Genomic DNA, 19,334 nt, shown 5'->3' with positions numbered 1-19,334 from the left:
ACACCACCATCCATGTCAGTGTCATTGCAGTGCTGAGAATGATCCACCACCCAAATAATACCTGCTCTGTAGGGGTCCTGACCATTGAAGAACAGCATGAAAGGGGGCTAACAAAGCATGCAGAGAAACAGATGGACTACAGTCAGTGATTGTAGAACTACAAAGTGCTTCTACATGGTAAGCGGAGCTGATAAAATGGACGATGAGTGTAGAAACAAGGATGTGGTTTTAATGTTATGGCTGATCTGTGTATATTTCAGTTGGTTGTGGTATGATAAAGTTCTTTGTTATAATAATTTTTTGAGGTGCTTGGGTGGCGGAGCAGTAGATTACCCACTACTACAGGAATCCATACATACAGACACTTTTGTTTACATGGGGGGGGGGCTGTTGGGGGGTGTTGGCTGAGGACCGTGATAGATTGGTGTCCTGTCTGGGTGTTAATGCAGGACCCATTGCAACCCTGACCAGGATAACATTCTGGTAAATGGTTGAAATGAAATAAATATCATATTAGCTTCACTGCTGTAAGTATGTTTTAGTTATTTTTACTGCACATGTTCTCATCGAACACTTCCTCATCTGTGAGACACAGTTACATCATGATGCTGTTACAGACTCAACTGTTCACCATATTGTCTAGTATATTTGCACCAGTTTTAAGTCCTTTCCTCTATATGATACAGTACCAACAACAAACGTACATTAAATGCCTAAAGCTAATTTGGCATTAAAAATTGACATGATAAAAGTATAATTAGTTTAATATGAGAAGGGCTTGTGTGATTGTACAAACTAAATAAACTACATGTTTTATACTACGTTACATACTATTTTAGTCTATTCTAGAACAAATAAACAATCTCTGACAAAGGTGGGCTGCCTTAATATAGGGGCACGTTAAGGAGAAAAATGAATACGTTGGTGTCTCTGGAGTGCTGGATGCTGGATCTTCACAAACTGAAGATTCTTCGCTCATCTTTGCTTGTCAAAGACTTTTGTGGATACTGCTTTTGTTCCAAATCTTGATTACTATCACATGTTGACACTGTATGTTTGAAATCACATCACTATTATTATTATTATTATTATTATTATTTTTTTTTTTTTAACCTATTACTAGCCCTAAATTGCCCTCGCCTCAACTTTTTTGGAATGTGTTGCAGGCCTGAAATGCAGGAATGGATGTATAATAACAAATGAAATAAAGTTGACCAGACAAAACATGAAATATCTCAGGTTTATACTGTCTGCAATAAAATAAAATGAAGTGAATGGAAATGTAAGAAACTCTGTAATTTTTTATTTGCATTTTCTAAGATGTCCCAATTTTTGATAATTTGGGATTGTAGCTGGTTTAATAATACTTTTCTTAGAAATTTAAAGCACCAGAATGTTTTCTGTTATAATAATTAAGCTCATCATTAACCTTGAATTTGTCATGCAAATAAAAATGTAGGATTTTGGATTCTGGAGGGGCGGCACGGTGGCTTAGTGGGTAGCACTGTCGTCTCACAGCAAGAAGTTCCTGGGTTCAATCCCCAGGTGGGGCGGTCCGGGTCCTTTCTGTGCAGAGTTTGCATGTTCTCCCCGTGTCCGCGTGGGTTTCCTCCGGGTGCTCCGGTTTCCTCCCACAGTCCTAAAACATGCCACCAGGCTAATTGGAAACACTGAATTGTCCTATAGATACCTAGCCGCTAGATGCACAAACCAGGATAAAATAGGGAGGGTTGTGTCAGGAAGGGCATCCGGCGTAAAAATTGTGCCAAATCAATGCGGATCATGATCCGCCAAGAGCCGACCCCTGCAGCCGAACGGGACGAAGGCCGAGGAAGAAGAAGAAGATTTTGGATTCTGGAGGTTAAGTTCTAATCATGATTAGCTTAAAATATGTGATCAGATGATTGTGTAATAATTGTGACAGGTCTGTTTGCTTTAATTAAAAGGGACTTGCACAGCGTTCAAGTTGCTTCTAATTTACAAGCACCGCTGCTTATAACTGAAATTATGAGCTGCTTAATTAAAGTAATACATTTATTAGTAAAATTTTCCCCTGCCGCTGCTCCTCATTTAAGGCAATCATTCTGTTCCACATTCCTGATTTTGCACTGTTTTAAGGCTTTCTGATCCTTATTTTTATCTGGGCTTGGGACAGGCACTGAGAGCGCACTGACAGATGCACCTCCCAATGGCTTGGCCATCCCTACCAGACCTAGACAATCATGTCTGTGTAGACACCTGACTGGTCGATAACACCACTGAGATTCAAACCATAGATTAAAATGAGTGAAAAATCCAGTAAAAAAATTAAATGTAATAACCACTGTGTTAAGGTAACATTATGGCTTAAAGCAATTTATCTCCAGCTCTAATCCTTATGTTTGAATATATATTTTTCATCATATTTATTTTATAAACATATATTTTCCCTCTTTATAAGTGTTATTTTACTGCTTCTCCCATGTAGATCTGCTACCTTATTGACTAAAATCTGTTTCACAAACAAAATACAATGTGTTCAAACCAATTTTATTAACTTATCTTTATTAAACAGCAGTAAAGCATGATTTAATCATAACTTCTGTATGAACAGTTGTGGTCATTGTAAGACTTATTACCTCCCCAGACACATTGATTTAAAACTGTTTAAAATAAACACACTCCTCTGATCACTTCTGCACTCACCTGCTTTTGAATTCTGATGCTTAGAATTAAGTTCATTCGGGCACCCAGGTGGTGCAGCGGGATATTCCGCTAGCACACCAGCACCGAGATTCTGAACTCCTCTGTTCGAAACTCAGTGTTGCCACCGGTCGGCTGGGCGCCATCTGGCGGGCGTAATTGGCAGTGCCTGCAGCAGATACTAACTGGCCACCGTATCTGCAGGGTGGGGGCCAGACTATGTGTGGGTGGGTGGGGCTTCATACGCTGTGTAAGGACCCTGATTGGCGGAAGAGACGTGCAGAATGCAGGGGCAAGAAGAAGAGGGCTGTGCACGTGTCGGAAGAGGTGTGTACAGCGACGTGCTCTCCTCGAATGCAATCAGGTATCTCTTAAATTGAGTGAGCTAAATTGGGAGGAAAAGTAGTTCATTTAAAAAATTTAAAAATTGGAAGAGGAGATAGCTGTGAGTTATTGTCGCACCACTTGGCACTTGTGTTACTTTCTGAAAGCTTTAAAATGGAAATATTCCTCTATTGATGTTTAGTAAGCAATTTTATAGTCACCTAACATTTCAGGTTATTTTTATTTTTACCACCCAGGCATTAATACTTCCTGGAAAGGATGCCACCCCCAATTTTCCCTCAAATGTAGCTAATCAAGTCTGTGTGGGTGCCTGACTGGCTGGCAATAGACCGCTCCACAACCTGAGTGACCTAACACCTTAGCCATAAATAATAACTAAGCAATTTGGGAATTAATTGTCAAATTTGGGTTATGCATTTGGTCATAGGGTACTGTATATGTAGATTAATGTTAAGTTATAATTCTTTATTAAAAAATAAGAAACAAACTTAGAAGTACATCTCAAAATATATGAAAATATTGTATTGGAATTTTAAGCTACGTTTCTAGCTATTGTGTGCTGTCTGCTGGCTTTTGTGCTCTTTCACAAAAGAAATTGTGCATATTTATTGTATTTAAAGATAAAATATGTTGATAATATACAGTACTATACATATATTTTATGCATTTCTGAGTTTCTAAGCTTTATCTGTGTTTTCTGCTGGCCTTTGTGTGTCACCTAATGATTCCTCAAAACTCCCCAAAACGCTGACCAACAATATATCAAAACCGCACTGGGGAAAGTTGTGATGTGGATGGGATAACTGTAATAGTAAGCACTTTCTGGCATTTTGCCACTAATATTATTGTAATTTCTTATATAAAAACATGGTCTGACTGTGACCTTAAAACTTTTTGAAAATGAAACACTGTTTTTATTTGTTTTTCATGTTTTATTATGAAAAGGACGTGTTATACTTTTCCAAACTAATATTGGTCAAGCTCAAGCACACAAAATGTAGGTTTTATTAAAACATTTTTATGCAGTCTCTGACCCAGGATGTCCACCCTGTTACGGACAAATGCAGAACTGTCTTTCAGCTGCACTTAAGGCCATTCTTTAAAGGATGCACACATAATATCAATATTTCTGTTATTATTATAACCAAACTAATAATAAAGCTATATAAATTACACATGAACCTCATATACACTGTGACGTCCAGCCTGTTACGTATTAGGTTGTAACAGGGTGGACCATAACAGGGTGGACATTCTGACATAAAATTAGCCATTAGCTAGCGAGTGAACAAAACCATGCTAGCGTAAAAGTGAATTCAGAGAATTCAAAAGAATTCTCTGGTTTTTAGTATGATTATTTTTAAAATGATCAAATCGTATTGCTTTTAACAGGGTGGACATGTTATGGTTGACCATATAAGACTTTTAGGATAAAATGGGGAAAAAACAAGATTAAAATGAGGAGTTAGCCACCCATATTCCACAGTTGTTTTCCCTCCAAAAAGATCATGTGAGCTCCAGGAAATGATGTCAGTATGTAAAACAGCTCCTCATTTTAAGAGACAGTAGTAAGAGATAACAGGGTGGACAGCAACTTGAGGAACGTGTGAAAAAAATCTTATAATCAGCAATAAAATGAAAAAAAAAAAAATCCAAGGTTTAGAGGGACTTAAGCAAATCTTTTAAACAGTATTGAAAGACTGTTTAAGTAATTTTTATTGGGGGGGGGGGGGGGGGGTTAAAACATTGTGTTTAGTATTTGAAAGTGTTAATTATTTTAGTAAGATGTTTAGAAATTGTATTGTTTAAAATTTACTTAATAAATACAATGATCAGTACTGGGGACACTAAAGGCATCGAATTGTACGAATGACCCATATACCTCATATCATTAGTAGATAACCAAACAGTCCCATATTGGTTTACTTGTCAAGTCAAATTTATTTGTATAGCGCTTTACAATACACATTGTCTCAAAGCAACTTTACAGAATCCAGGAATAACTGACCAAACAGGACCAACAGACCAACAGTTTTCTGTTGTGCCAGAGCCAGAGCCTTTCACACGTTTTTTTTTTTATTTTTTTAATTTTTACCCCTTTTTCTCCCCTTTTAGCGCATCCAACTGTTCAATTAGCATCGTGCTTCCTCTCTGTCTATGCCGAACCCTGCCCTGACGGAGGTGATTGAAGCTAACCCGTATCCCCTCCGAAACACGAGCAGCAGCCAGATGCATCTTTGCCACCCACACATTGACGAGTTTGGCGCCACCTAGCGTTGCATGCGGAGAGACACACCCTAAGGGCACCCTCTCCCATCTCTGTGTAAGCGCCTCCAATCAGCCGGCAGAGAACGCAATCGCATTCTGACAGAGAGAGACCCACATCCGGTTCTTTGTCCCACCCCCCACATGAGCAACCGGCCAATCGTTGCTCATATAGCCACTCAGCTTCGAACCGGTAAAGCAAGGCTGGATTCGATACGACGCTTCTCAGAATCCAGCCCTGGTTGCAGCGCGTTTCTTTTTACCGCTGCGCCACCTGAGCGGCCTTTCACACGTTTTTATTTGTATTTACCAGATTGCTATATAAAAACTGAAGCTTAACTTTGTAACCGTCGTGGGAAAAATCATGGGTCTCCTGTAAGCAGATAAGCTTTAATATAAAACATACATGCAGCCTTTTTTGTCAGGTTTACCTTGAACTCATGGATTTTAAGGTTACCAGTTTTTAAACATTTGGGCTCCTATTGTCAGGAGTGTAAATCTACAGCGAGTGGTAAAGCTGAGAACAGAGGAAATTCAAATTTTGCAGAAGCTTTTGAACGTATCAAAAATCCTCTTTTTAGATATGTAAACATGCTACAAAGCACAGTTTCTGATCTAAAGGTCATGTTTTAGCTAGAGATCGGGGTTTTTAGCACCGATTTTGATCTTCGATCTCCTTTCAGGGCGATCGGCCGATAGCCGATTCCGATCGGGGGGGATTTTTTCACCCACAGGAGACATATTTCATTAGTCTAACTGACCACACACACACACACGCAGGTTTATGTTATCCAGTTCAGTCTGAAAAAACCTTAAAAATAGGTCTAACAGTGAAGATAAACCAGTGACAAAAGCAACGGCATGTGTGTGTCTTTAAGAGAGACGCTCTGTTCACAGTATCGATATAAGTGATTCAGGAGTCGGTTCATTTTATGCGAAGCGTAAGTTTCTCTTCTCAGTTATCTCTCCGTGTTTACTGTTATTAATTAATGTCGTGGTTTTAAATAAACTCCAGCTACTACAGAACATTTTGTGTGACTCTCTTACATTAAAAAGCTTAATTAAAAAGCTTAAATAAACTGCTATTACCACAGAGCGGTAACTGAGTCAGACTCGTTCTGCCTGTGGAGCTAAAAGTTTTCTGTCAGTCAGAGCAGATGATCCTGAACTAATGAATTTAGTAATTAATAAACTTTTGCCTCTGATTGGCTCTGTAACGTTTTCTGTTCTCATCTACATCAAAAGCTAGAACCACTTACGATTTACCAAAGTGAACCACAAATTTATATAATGTGCTCATAGAATCGACTCAGATGGGATCGGGTTGAATTATCTTTTTAAAGTAAATATTTCAATCAGCAAAATTGCATCGCATGTATGATGCACAACGTTAATTATGTTATTTTAGACTGTGAAATGCGATGGTTGACGAATGGTAATGCGATGGTTGGCGCTTTGTAGCTCAAAGTCTGGATCAATCCACTGAGCTGTTAAGCTTAACGTGGAGGTGATCTTTATATATCACGCGATCGGATCTGCTGAATTTAGGAAATATCGACCGATCGCCGATCGCATATTTTGATAAAAAATCGGCCGATTTCGATACATAGCCGATTGATCCTTCCATCTCTAGTTTTAGCACATGTTTTTTAGAGTCAAGTCTGCATCTCAGGCTTTCAGTCACAGCATGTAGCATATTTGCTTTAGACTTTGTAGGTTAAAGCATGTGCAGTTTTACATGATCTATCTCTTTTGACTCGTTTATCTCTCCACACAGACCCACAACAACAACATGTTTAGTAAATCTGTTATTAAGTGTATATATTATTGCTAGTTTTGTAGGCTTCTAGTTTCACACGTCTAAGCAGACGAGGTGGACGAGGTAAGAAAAATACAGCACAACAAAGTGGCTAATTTATGATTACAATCAGATCCACAGCTGGATTAATTCAGGCTGATTGTTAATTGCACAATTGTTGATACAATTAACAGCAATAATAACAGCTTCAATTACCTGACACACACTGAAGTGCAATATTTTAGAGCAACATGAGGCATCATGAATTAGAGGCCGTTTAAATACTGACTGCTCGAACTGCAGATCTCAAATCCACAAAGTTGAATCAGTTCATCTGGAACAGGAAGATTCATCTGGAATGTTTGTGTATTTTGTGTCCAGATGATCTGATTTTACTTTGTGGGTTTGTGTACTGTGATTATTGAGCCTGCATCAAGAGATGAAGATCACACACAATAGATAATAATTTGATGATAAAATACACTTAAAGTTATACAAACAGCATTAACCAATCACACAGAGACACTTTACAGAATAGTATTAGCATTAATGTTAATTAATACATTATAATAAAAGAATACATCCAGTAAATGCAGTGAAATAAACAAATATAAGTCAAATTAGCTAGGACCAGGTGCATCCTATGGTACAAACCCTCTTTTATTTTCTTTTTTTTTAATGCATTTTTTCCACTTTTTCACTCGATTTTTAGCACGTCCAATATTTACCCAATTGCTTTAGGCTTCCACTCTACTGGTGCTGACCCCCGCCCCGATTGATGAGAGCGAACTGACACACATCCCTTTCGATACGTGAGCAGTAGCCGACTGCATTTTTTTCACCTGCACCAGCCGAGTTTATACGCGAATCAGCCCCGCGCACGGAAAGACACACCCTGATCAGCATTATTCCTCTACTCTGTGCAGATGCCATCAAGCAGCCAGCAGAGGTCGTAATTGCATCAGTTATGAGGTCCCTATCTGGCTCCCTAACCCTGTATGAACAACAGCCAAACGTTGTTCATATAGCCGCCCAGCCCAGCCAGATGGCAGAGCTGAGATTTGATACGATGTATTTAAAATTCCAGCTAGCGTATTTTACCGCTGCGCCACCTGAGCGGCCGCAAACCCTCTTTTCTAATCATATTCCAGATAATGCTCCCATTTACATTGTTTAATAGTGGTATGATGGACATTTAAAGCTGCTTCCATAGCATTTCTAATTAACTCATTTAGGCATTATTAAAGCTTTTCTAGAGCACAGACTATCAAGTCGATCTCCACCTCATTCCTTCAAAAAGTGGAAGGATTTTCTGGTCGAAGAATGCTGCAAGCGCTTAGGTGGCTAATTGCACTAACCCACTACTGTTGGGATTCCGGATTCGAATCCACAGTAGTTCTGTTGATTGGCTTTGCCTGGGAAAAAGGTGGGGGGAGTTGGCACTTCACTTAGGGATTCTGGGAAAACTAGACTCATCGCAACCCTGACCAGAATAAAGCGGTGGTAAAACATAAAAATAAAATGAAAGAACTAGGGATGTCCCGATCTGATCTCAAAGATCGGAATCAGGGCCGATCAAGGCATTTTTTAACTGATCGGTATCGGCTTTACTGAGGCCGATCCTAAACCCGATCCTTTGTTTTACGTCAGCATGTCCGCTGTGTGGAAATACTTTAAATTGGAAAGTGGAACAAGTCCAACAGCGAAGTGTAATGTCTGCAATGCGAGCGTTTCACGAGGCGGTAGGAGCAGAGCTGCGTTCATTACTGTCGAATTTTACTATTTATATGGTGTGTGAGTCAAGGATCACGCCGGTTTACAAAACAATAACTTTTAATCCGAGTATGAAAACTTCAGGACCGTAACATACAGCTTTTACGAGTTTACGTGTTACAAGACCGAATGGCATCTCAGTATCAAGCACTCTGATTGGCTTAGTTATGTAACCGAGCGTCGTAGCGATGCACTTGCTTAATAAAGAAATAAATACACGGTATATTCACAGATTGTCGGGAGCAAAACACTTTATTAACTTCTTCTGTTACAGTACCGAATAGCGGACAGCTAGAGTCATCAAGTTAGCCAAGCACGCTATTACATGCACTATGGAAGCCCCAAAGGCTCAAAACACACTCACTTCACGTAGAAACGTCCATCAAACCATCGTCACAATACAACCACAGAAAAGTTTTTTAGTTACAACACGCATACAAGTACGGTGGCTCATAAGAAACAAACCATATATCATTTAACCAAACGATCTACAATTACTACCAATTTGATACGGCACCTAAAAAATAAACACTCAGTCGAATACAGCGAGTTTATTATTATATGATGAGAAGAGGAACCGGCTGTCCGCTGACACGGCAGAGATGCTGATTTTCGTCAAAAAGAATCTTCACTTCATTTTGAGTGTTCTAGTGTTACTACTACAATGCTGCACTAAGTTTGTTTACTTTTATTTTGTAAAAATAAAAGAACATTAAGCAATAGCTTGGATGAAGGCAATTTTTTTCCTACAGCACTGCAGAGCTATTCAGTTGTTAAACATATACATTGGATTAATTTGAATAACTGTAATGTACTTGAATTGTGCACTGTGTGAACAGTATTATCTAGTTCTTATCTAGACAATATCTAGAAAATACAAGTATCGGTTTGAGACTCAGTATCGGATCGGGATCAAAATTAAGGATCGGGAACAAAAAAACGTGATCGGAACATCCCTAGAAAGAACGGTGTGAGACCTACTATTACTCATCGCTACTTATTACTCATTACTTATTACTCATCTCTGTATATTACTCACTACTCATCGCTATTCACTAATAAGTCATTGCTATTACTATTTCACTAAATTACTATTTATTATAAATAATTGTATGGAAAACTGTTGTACACTTCAGTTTGGTATGGAATAAGTGTCAAGATGCAAATAATAAATAAATCCCCTTAAACAGTTAAACAAATGGCTCAGATGAAATGAACACATTTGAGGTTCACATATGACGGTATTGAGAGGAGCCTGGCTCTGATGAGGAAAGAGCTGGAATCTGGGAAGGAGTAAAAGAGAGAGAGAGCTAGTCTTCTAACACATTCCAGCGTACAGCTCTGAGTGGCTGGTCTGTGTACATGAGGCCGGCTATGGGGAGGGAGGCACTAACTAAAAGAGCTGCTTTAAAGGAGCAGGGAGGTCATAGCGTGCACATGCACACAGTCAGTCACATATGCACACACTGATACATACATACATACATACATACATACACACTCCTGTTTCCTCAAAACACACCCAGTAACACACGCTCGGCTAAAAGCACATTTTGAAACAGAGTTGATTACATAACCAACCTGTTCATTCAATCAGCATTAGCTGATGTGGCACATGCAAACCTCTATTTGTACATTATTAAAATAAATGACCAAATGAATGGTTGCGTACACTGCATAAACATGTGTTCTGCTAGTTATAAAGGGTACTTATCCTCAAAAGGACTAGTGCATTACATACCAAACTCACCTATAGTTCCTCTTGCTTTCAGTTTATGATGATTGTCATTCATGGTGCTTTATAGTAAAGAAAGGTTTATTCTTACTCATGACTGCAATATAGATTTGTTTAAGAGTAGCTGCTGTACATGAACATGCTATGGTTGTAATGCTACACAAATATTATCGTCAGACTGGTAGCTTGGCAAATAGTCTACAGGTCTCTGGGTCTAAACTAAAGAAATGGAACATCATTTTCCAAAAGAAAATCCATCAGTTGTTGTTTTGACGATGGCAGTGTCTCATACCTTTTTTAGAATATATTTTGAGTGTATGAATTTTGATATGGTGGCTATAAAGGATGTATGATTTTTTTTCTACTTATCAAACTTGCGGACCTGAGCACATTTAAATGCAGATTCGTTTGGGCATGTGTGGCAGCGGTTATCAAACCTGTGTTGAAACCTTCCCACCAGGCTCTGGTCCAACCATATAATGTCACACTTCTTTCTGAGGTTTAATACTGTCATTTTGTTCAGTTATGCAAATATTTGCAAATAATTACACAAGTGAGCCAGGGGTCCGACTGAATGTGTCTGTGCGAATTTGTTCATGCAATGATGACCATTGCCTAAACAAGGTATGGACCTTAATCTTTTATAGTCACTTTTTCAAAGTCACTTAGATATTTTCCTTCTCCCGGCTTAATCCAAATTCAAGGTCAGCTGTGCCAGTTTCCATGTGTGCTCTTGCATGACTGGATTAAAGTGGCTAAATGCTGCAACAGCACCGTTTTATTCAAAGTATGCTAGGAAATGAGCACCGACTGCAAATGTACAGTAAAGTCTGTGACACTAATTTACTAAATCAATTTAGTAAAAGGAGCTACTAAAATTACCTGGAGTTAATCAGTCATATCTTATTTTCACTAGATTTGATTAGGCTTGTGAACAGCTGAACCTATACAGATACACACGTCATCAAGCATCCATGACACACACACACAAATGTATTGTGCAAAAAGTTTGACCCACATAGCAGAATAAAGCACTTTGGTAATGCAGTAAAAGTTAAAAGTTAAAATTAAAAGTTAAAAGTATGAGAGAAAATGTATGAGAGACAGATGAACCTATTTTCCCCACATTCATATGTATTTTTAATAGAAATCCAGTTGTATTCTGTCTGCAGCCTGTAATGCAGTGTTGCAATCTAAAAAAATCTTATACTAACATGTATAATTTTGCACTGTTAACACTGTATAGTTTAAGCATTTTGTTTTATTTTAATCATCCCATTAATCCTAGTCAGGATTGCAGAGGATCTCGTTTCCCTGGGAAACACTGGGCACTAGGCAGGTATTCCCTGGACAGGGCGCCAATACATTTGGCAAATGAGCTGCGGTGGGCTAGTGTAATAAACCTCAGCACCACTCGAGTGCTGATATATATATATACAGTATATTAGGGCTGTCGATTAATGCGTTAAAATTTTAATCGCGATTAAAAAAATTAATCAAGACTAAAATTTTTTATCTAACTATTTTTATTTGGCTGTTTGTGCCACATACATGTGTGTCTCTGTGGTAATTAACTGTATTTCAGATGAATTAGGATGTAAAGCGCATGAACTGTCCGATGATAAACTACTTTTAGCGGTTTTCACTATTTTTACGTGTTGATGAAAAGATGAATGAAATCACGCAAGCTTTGTAACGAGTATTTCCATTGGCTGCTAGAGCTGTCTATCAAAACCGCGTAGCTCCGCCTCCTCCCCCTCTGGTAAGAAGTGAAACTCTGTGTGATGTTTCATCTCTACAGTTTATTCAGGTTATTCTATCACATGGTTGTAAACATGATTTATATTTGTGATGTTTGTAGTTTTCTAAAAACACATTTGTATCTGATATTTATATGGACTAAGCGTTTACATGGACTGTTTTAATGAACACTTTTTTTATATAGCTACAGTCAATTACTTATAGATAATGTTTGCTAACTTGACTGTTTCAGGTATTTATAGATGTTTAAATGGTAATTTAGAACAGTATTTCCCAGTATTCTTTCTGCACAAACAGTATTTAAGGGTTTTCTTAATAGATCTATGAAATAATCATATCTGTGTTTTGATGCTTTATTGATGCCTTATATTAGATCAAAACATTATGGTTGGTGCACCTGTTTTCAGTGTCAGGGTCATGAACAGGAAAAGATCCTCACTTTTGTCAGATAATGTGCTTTCTACAATGAATTTAGATTTAATAATTTTATCATATTTTATGAATGTTTTATTGGTAAACACGTTCTTGCAATAACAATGTGCATAACTGTTCAAATTTTGCTTAATTATTAGTTTGCGATTAATTGAGATGAATACATATATATTAGGGCTGTCACACGATTAAAAATTTTAATCAAGATTAATCGAAATTAATTTTGTTCTTTAATCGCGATTAATCTCGATTAAAATTTTTTATCGTGTGACAGCCCTAATATATACATATATATATATATATATATATATATATATATATATATATATTTTTTTTTTTTTTTTTTTTTTTTTTCCATACTTTTTCCCCCCAACTTTTTTCCCCATTCTAATCGTGTCCAATTACCCTGATCGTGTCCTCTATACTGATTTGACCCTTTTGCCGCTGACTGAGGACGCCACTCAACTGACTTGCACCCCCTCCGGCACGCAATCAGTACAGCCTGCATTTTTCACCTGCACGAGCCGAGTTCATACACCGAGAGACACTGTGCACGGAGGGTCACACCCCCCTCAATGTTTTTCCTCAGCCCCGTGCAGGCACCGTCAGTCAACCAGCAGGGGCCGCAGTCGTACCAGTTATGAGGACCTATGCTCCGACTGTACCCCTAAGCCCCTGAACAACAGCCAAACGTTGTTCATACTGCCGCCCAACCCAGTCGGAAAGGTAGAGCTGAGTTTCGATACGATGCATCCAGAAACCCAACTCTGGTGAGCTAGCGTACTTTACCGCTGCGCCACCTGAGCGGCCCCAGTGCTGATATATTTTAATATACACTATAAAATCATGTAAAACTAATTATTATTCAAACAGGCTGTATTCATTTAGCACGTTTCAGCCAATATAAGGCAATTTTTTACAATTGACAAAATGTAACAGAACGTGAATTTGTATTATAAAAGTCTTATACAAAATTTCTGCTGCTCCATGAAGTATTTTATCTTACTTCATAATATAAGATAAAAGAATACAAATCCAATAAGTGTGATGCAATCATTAAAGCGACAAGAAACTGGTTAATACTGTCTGATTCTGGAACTGATTGAGTTATAAATGTGCTCACGCCAGCACTTTCTTTTTTGCTTTGTTTTAACAGACTATCAAATTAAAATCTTGCAGAACAGTCTTGCCTAAATCTAAATCTGCTGACAACGTTAAAAAGTATTTGCTGACTAAGGGTCTGGAAGCATTTGTTTGATAGCTGCTAAAGGTTTGACCATATGGCATTTGCAGGTGTGATGAAGAGTTGAAAGGTGAAGAATAAAAGAAAGTATTAGCACGGTGTGGGTCAACACTTAAAAATCTGATTTAAAACACATTGTAGCATTACTGCACCATTTTGAATTTAAAACAGGGACTTAATTGGGTTAAATAAAGTAATAAGGACAGTGTAACCCATTTTCAGAGCAACATTATAAAGTACCAGTAGTCTCTACATTAACCAATTATATTAAATATATTAAATTATATTTTTAAAAGGGGTGTTTGGGTGGTGCAGCTATCGAATGGTCTGGTGTCTACATAGTCTGGGGGAAGCTGGGATAAAATAAGAAAAATTAGAACCTTTATTAAAAAATCTAATATAATCTAAATATAAATAGAGCCTTTTTACATGCTTATGTCACTGTACACATTGAAATAAAATGCTTAATCGATGACATTTTGCTGTTTGGGATCCCACTCATTTCTAAATTAAATTTCCCTTAATAAAACTGGTTAGACTGCACTGTAAATTGCCTGGCCACACCTGAGCGCATGTCTGACCTTATAGTTAAGCTAAATAACATTCTTGTTTTGCTCTCTAAAGGCCGGCATGATCCGTACAGACTCTGATGAATACTTCATTGAGCCATTGGAGCATGGCACACAGGAAAATGAAGAAAACGGACGAACGCATGTGGTGTACCGAAGATCTGCTGTTGTACAATCCACATCAGACGTGTCAGTGGACTACCAGCCACCCGGTATGTGCCCCCACCCAAAAAAATTAATGCTTTCACATTTCTGATTTTCATTAAGCACGGTAAACCAGTTTATCTGGTCTTGTTTTGGCATTTAATGGCCTTGTTTTTTCCTTATCCTTATTGATTTTTAATCTTGGCTTTAAATTGGTTGTTGTTTCTCTAACAGTGATTAAAATCCTCCCTCATTGGTTCCCCTGAGTCTTTAAATTCTCATTGGATTTCATCATGTTTTGTCATACAGGGGCATTCAAGAAGTGTAATGCTCCCAGCATGCTGCCTTCCAGGGTCCTATCAATCTGAAGGCTTTTGTGCTGCCAGACAGTCAGTTTTATTGGGACTTTGTGCTATTACCAATTATCCAATAAAACAAACAAAGTTTCTGCACAACATCAATCTCCTGGGGTTGCCAACCTCCTACCTTCAAACTTTTGAGTTAGCTTTAGAATCTCTTTAAATATCTATAAATAATTTTGGGGTGTTTGGCAAACAACACTGGCAGCATAAAGTGGTAGTGTTAGTGATAAAACATGAAAATGAAATTAGAGTGGTAAGTTATCGGATGTTACTTTTTGGTTTCAACTTCCATTTAAGGAGGCCTGTCTGGTTGCCACAGCACATCGATGGTGTGCTTTTGTTCTAGGCTTTAATCATGCTGGAGTGTAAAATCATTTTCTGCTTTGTTCTGGTTGCTTGGAAATTCTAACACACCTCGACAGGCTGGGGAAAGGACCCACTTTTGCCAGATTTGAACCTAGTTTGTTTATGTATTTTACTTAAGGTAAAGCCAGCTCAAATAAAGATTGGATTGGGTTTTGGATTCACCAGAAAACAGACTAGGGGTGTTCAGGTTTGATATTTCATGGTATTATAGACGTTGTCAACATGCTTTAAATTACAGGGAGGACTGGGGGGTCTGACCCTCCTATATAATACTCGGACCCCACACAAAAAAAAGAAAAAGGTAAAAACAAAACAACAACTGGGAGTCATTAGCTAAATTGTTACTACAGGCAAAACTCGAAAACTAGATGACGTTAGCATTTATCAGCTGACAATCTAATTCAAAAACCCGAAAAGCAATAAAGAGTATTAAACTAGCCATATGGCTGGCATTACATTACCATACAGGGTACGACCACTAATGGGAGTTAGAGCAGACAGACGATGAGCAGGAGAATTTGGGGAAAATAAACAGGATTTTTATACATTTTGTATCCCCTCTCTTCTATGCGTAGAGTCTGCTGTACATCACAAACCTTTTTTGTTCTTGCAATGTTCATATTTGTAAACTTAATCAGGACTGATGATGCAGAGATGGTGCAGTCTGTAGTGTTTTCTAAATGAGACTTCCCACTTAAATGGTGCAAGTGGGAAATCAATCAAACTTGAAATGAATATATTTTACTACTTCAGCACAACTGATTTGAAATCCTCTCATTTTGAGGGAGGATTACGACGCATGGTATTTCTCATGTGCACTTAATACATTTATTAACAGCCTGATCCTTGACCACTCTTGAGGTGGAACAGAAATAAATAAGCAATTGAAAGATAATTATTTAATTATGACCAGAAGCGATAGATAGCTTTTACACAGTAAAATGAACAAATTAATAATGGACAGAAATAAATTTCAACAGTATTTTAAAAATGTTAGTCAAAAGTAGAAAATGAACAAACATGATGTTTAATTTAAAATTTAAATTTATCAAACCAGGCAATGTTTTCTTTTCCTCTTTTAACTGTCAAGTTTTAATAAGCCTTCTCCCACTGGAACCTCATTTGTCTTGGCTGACAAAGTAGGATTTAAGCCAAGGGGCCACATAAGCAACTGGGACTGGTGTAGATATTACAATATTAGTTTTATCTCTTTATTTACATTTTCAGCATTTAGCAGACGCCTTTATCCAAAGTGACTTACAATAAAGTTACAGTATACAGTCCGAGCAATTGAGGGTTAAGGGCCAGCAGCAACCTGGCTGTGGTGGGGCTTGAACCAGCGACCTTCTAATTAATAGTCCAGTACCTTAAGCACTAGGCTACAACTGCTCACTCTTTATTAAAAGCAGTAAATTGTGCAGTTCAAATAAGCTGTTAATGTTTAGATGTTACAATCAGACAATTAGAAGTAGGCAGAGTAAAACATCAACATTATTTTACTATTTAAACAAACAAATGCAAAAAAAAAACAAATGTGAACAAAATGTGCAGCTTTTTAAACTTTACACTATTTTGTTTTGAGTCTAATGACCTCATTTGTTTTTCAGTCCTTTGTTATTGTTGGATATTCTTATTAAAATCACAAAGCTGGTCCTGACTGCTTCGGTTCTGGATGTGTTAAACTTTATAAAAAGTCCTTGTTGCTTTTGCAGTTTAGTTAGTGAAGCTTCAGGTGTGACGCTCTGCATCGTTCATGTTCATGTACAGTATCTCTCAGTTTAGAACCATAACAGCGATTTAAAGCCTAAATTGTGATCGTAAAACAGCTTTACACCTGACTTTAGTAAATAAATACTTCAGAAGTCCATGTCTTGTTAAAAACTTGACCGTCAGTCACACTCAGTTCTGTTCGCCTTACGGTGAAGCTGATACACTCGCACACACGTAAAACGAAACTTGCTGATATTTAAAGACACAGCGGGCCGTACAATGCCCAGGTCTGATCTAAGCCCATCTGCTAGACTCAATTTTGTAGGATTTAGGAAGTGCCTTTCTGTTCACCAGTTGTATGTAAAGAGAGGTTACCAGTTACTGTAGCGTGCTGTCAGCTAGAACCTGCCTAGCAATGTTTTCTCGTTACCTCATTACATGCTACAGTCACTGACATTAATCCCACTTCTTCCCTATTCACATGGTAGGTGTGAAGCTCTTCATCTGTGTTTAAATGATGTTATGTGTTGCAGTGCTGTCAGCTGACTGCTAAATGCATGGTTACTGAATATATCCAGGACAGTGTATTCAGTGTTTATCCATAAATCCTTTTTTCAGAAGTATTCTGTCCAAACCTTATTTTGAAACTTGCGAATTTGGAATTTCTGCCTTTTTAATCAAAAGAGCATTTTAGATCAGTTGGCCTACAAGGCATGGTGTACTAACAGCGTTTCTTTGTGAAGACTAGCATAAATCATTAACTCGTCGTGTCTTTATGGACCTTTCTGTGTGCACAGGGGCACAGACCTGCTGAAAAAAAGCCTTCACCATACTTTTGCCAAGCATATAATGTTGGAAACATATAACGTCTTCACTAGAATGTGGCTGACAGACTTGAATAATAAGGCGAGGTGTCCACATAAATTTGGCTGTATATGTTTCTGTCTATGTAGGCAGGTCAGTATGTGGCAGCGTAGCTAATGATAGGCTGAATTAGCAGTAAATGGATCAAATCAAATTTCTTCTGTATGTTGAATTGAAATTTTAATCTGGCCTTATTAATAAAAACAACAATAAGAAATGTGTCCACTGAGCATGTTGTAACACTTGTGGTTGTAAGATAGCGGAATACAGTTGCATAGCAGATTGATAAGAGGCTAGCGATGCTCTTTAATGCTCTTTTCAGGTTTATTGATTAAATGCCTTACAACACCTTTCCTGTTTCTCAAGTTGTTTAAAGGAACCCATTACCTTAACCTAAACATGCCCACATTGCAAGCACAGAATACAACAACATGTTGCTAAACTTGTGTTTATGGCCCACTAATCTAATATTATTTATCTCTTAACCTGGATTAGCCTTTGTTTAGATGTTTTTGTTGTTTAGATGGTAGATTTTGGACTATTCCGTTATTACCATGAAAATAACATGTCTTAAGGTGCATTCTAGCATGTGACAACTATGAGTACTATTGAGACATTTTATACCTCCAGAATGCTAAGAAGACAGTTCAAGCTTTCTTCATCTCTAGATTAAACTGTTGTATCGGTTGTCGTGTAGCAATGCAATTTATTTTGAAGACTTGCTGTGCTGTCTAGTCGATTACAAACATCCTGTCTTCTGTTTGGGTCCACAGGCTACCTAATGGCTCCATCATTAATCCTCTGATTGTAGCTAATTGTAATCCTTTGCTGTCCAAGGTGCAATAGTCTTTGACAGCAACAAAGTCAAATACATTGATATTCTTCTTGTCCAGCTTTTGCATTTACCAACTCTTATTTTAATGACATCTAAAGCATCTAAAAGTGACTTCACTTCTCGATATCTTACTGATCTCCTGTAGCAATAAAGCCCATTTTATTTACTCTGTTCAGATCAGGCAGAATTTCTGTTAATCACTTGGGTTATTCTTGGCTCAACTGGTGGATTTTTTTTTACCATAGACTCTGTTTAACAATTATATCAGATTACATGAATAAAATCATTCATAGTTATTTGATTTCAAAATTAAAAATCGTGACCATTATTGAAATCTTTGTATTACTTCTTTAAAGCACTTTGGCCTTGGGGCAGCATGGAGGCTAGGTGGGTAGCACTGTCGTCTCACAGCAAGAAGGTCCTGGGTTTGATCTGTGCGGAGTTTGCATG

The 19,334-nt window shown here is 37.8% G+C and overlaps 1 protein-coding gene across 1 annotated transcript in view; it reads left to right on the top strand.

Moving 5' to 3' along the window:
• adamts3 (ADAM metallopeptidase with thrombospondin type 1 motif, 3) overlaps positions 1 to 19,334 on the top strand; it is a 179,228-nt gene that overhangs the window by 18,984 nt on the left and 140,910 nt on the right. Inside the window, exons 4-5 of the mRNA XM_063017819.1 lie at positions 14,659 to 14,815; positions 17,870 to 17,901. Coding sequence (XP_062873889.1) covers positions 14,659 to 14,815; positions 17,870 to 17,901 — 189 coding nt within the window. The remainder of the gene's footprint in view (positions 1 to 14,658; positions 14,816 to 17,869; positions 17,902 to 19,334) is intronic.

This window comes from Trichomycterus rosablanca, chromosome 21 (genome assembly GCF_030014385.1).
Source record: "Trichomycterus rosablanca isolate fTriRos1 chromosome 21, fTriRos1.hap1, whole genome shotgun sequence".
Classification (NCBI taxonomy): Eukaryota; Metazoa; Chordata; class Actinopteri; order Siluriformes; family Trichomycteridae; genus Trichomycterus; species Trichomycterus rosablanca.
This window is presented reverse-complemented; position numbering and strand designations above follow the sequence as displayed.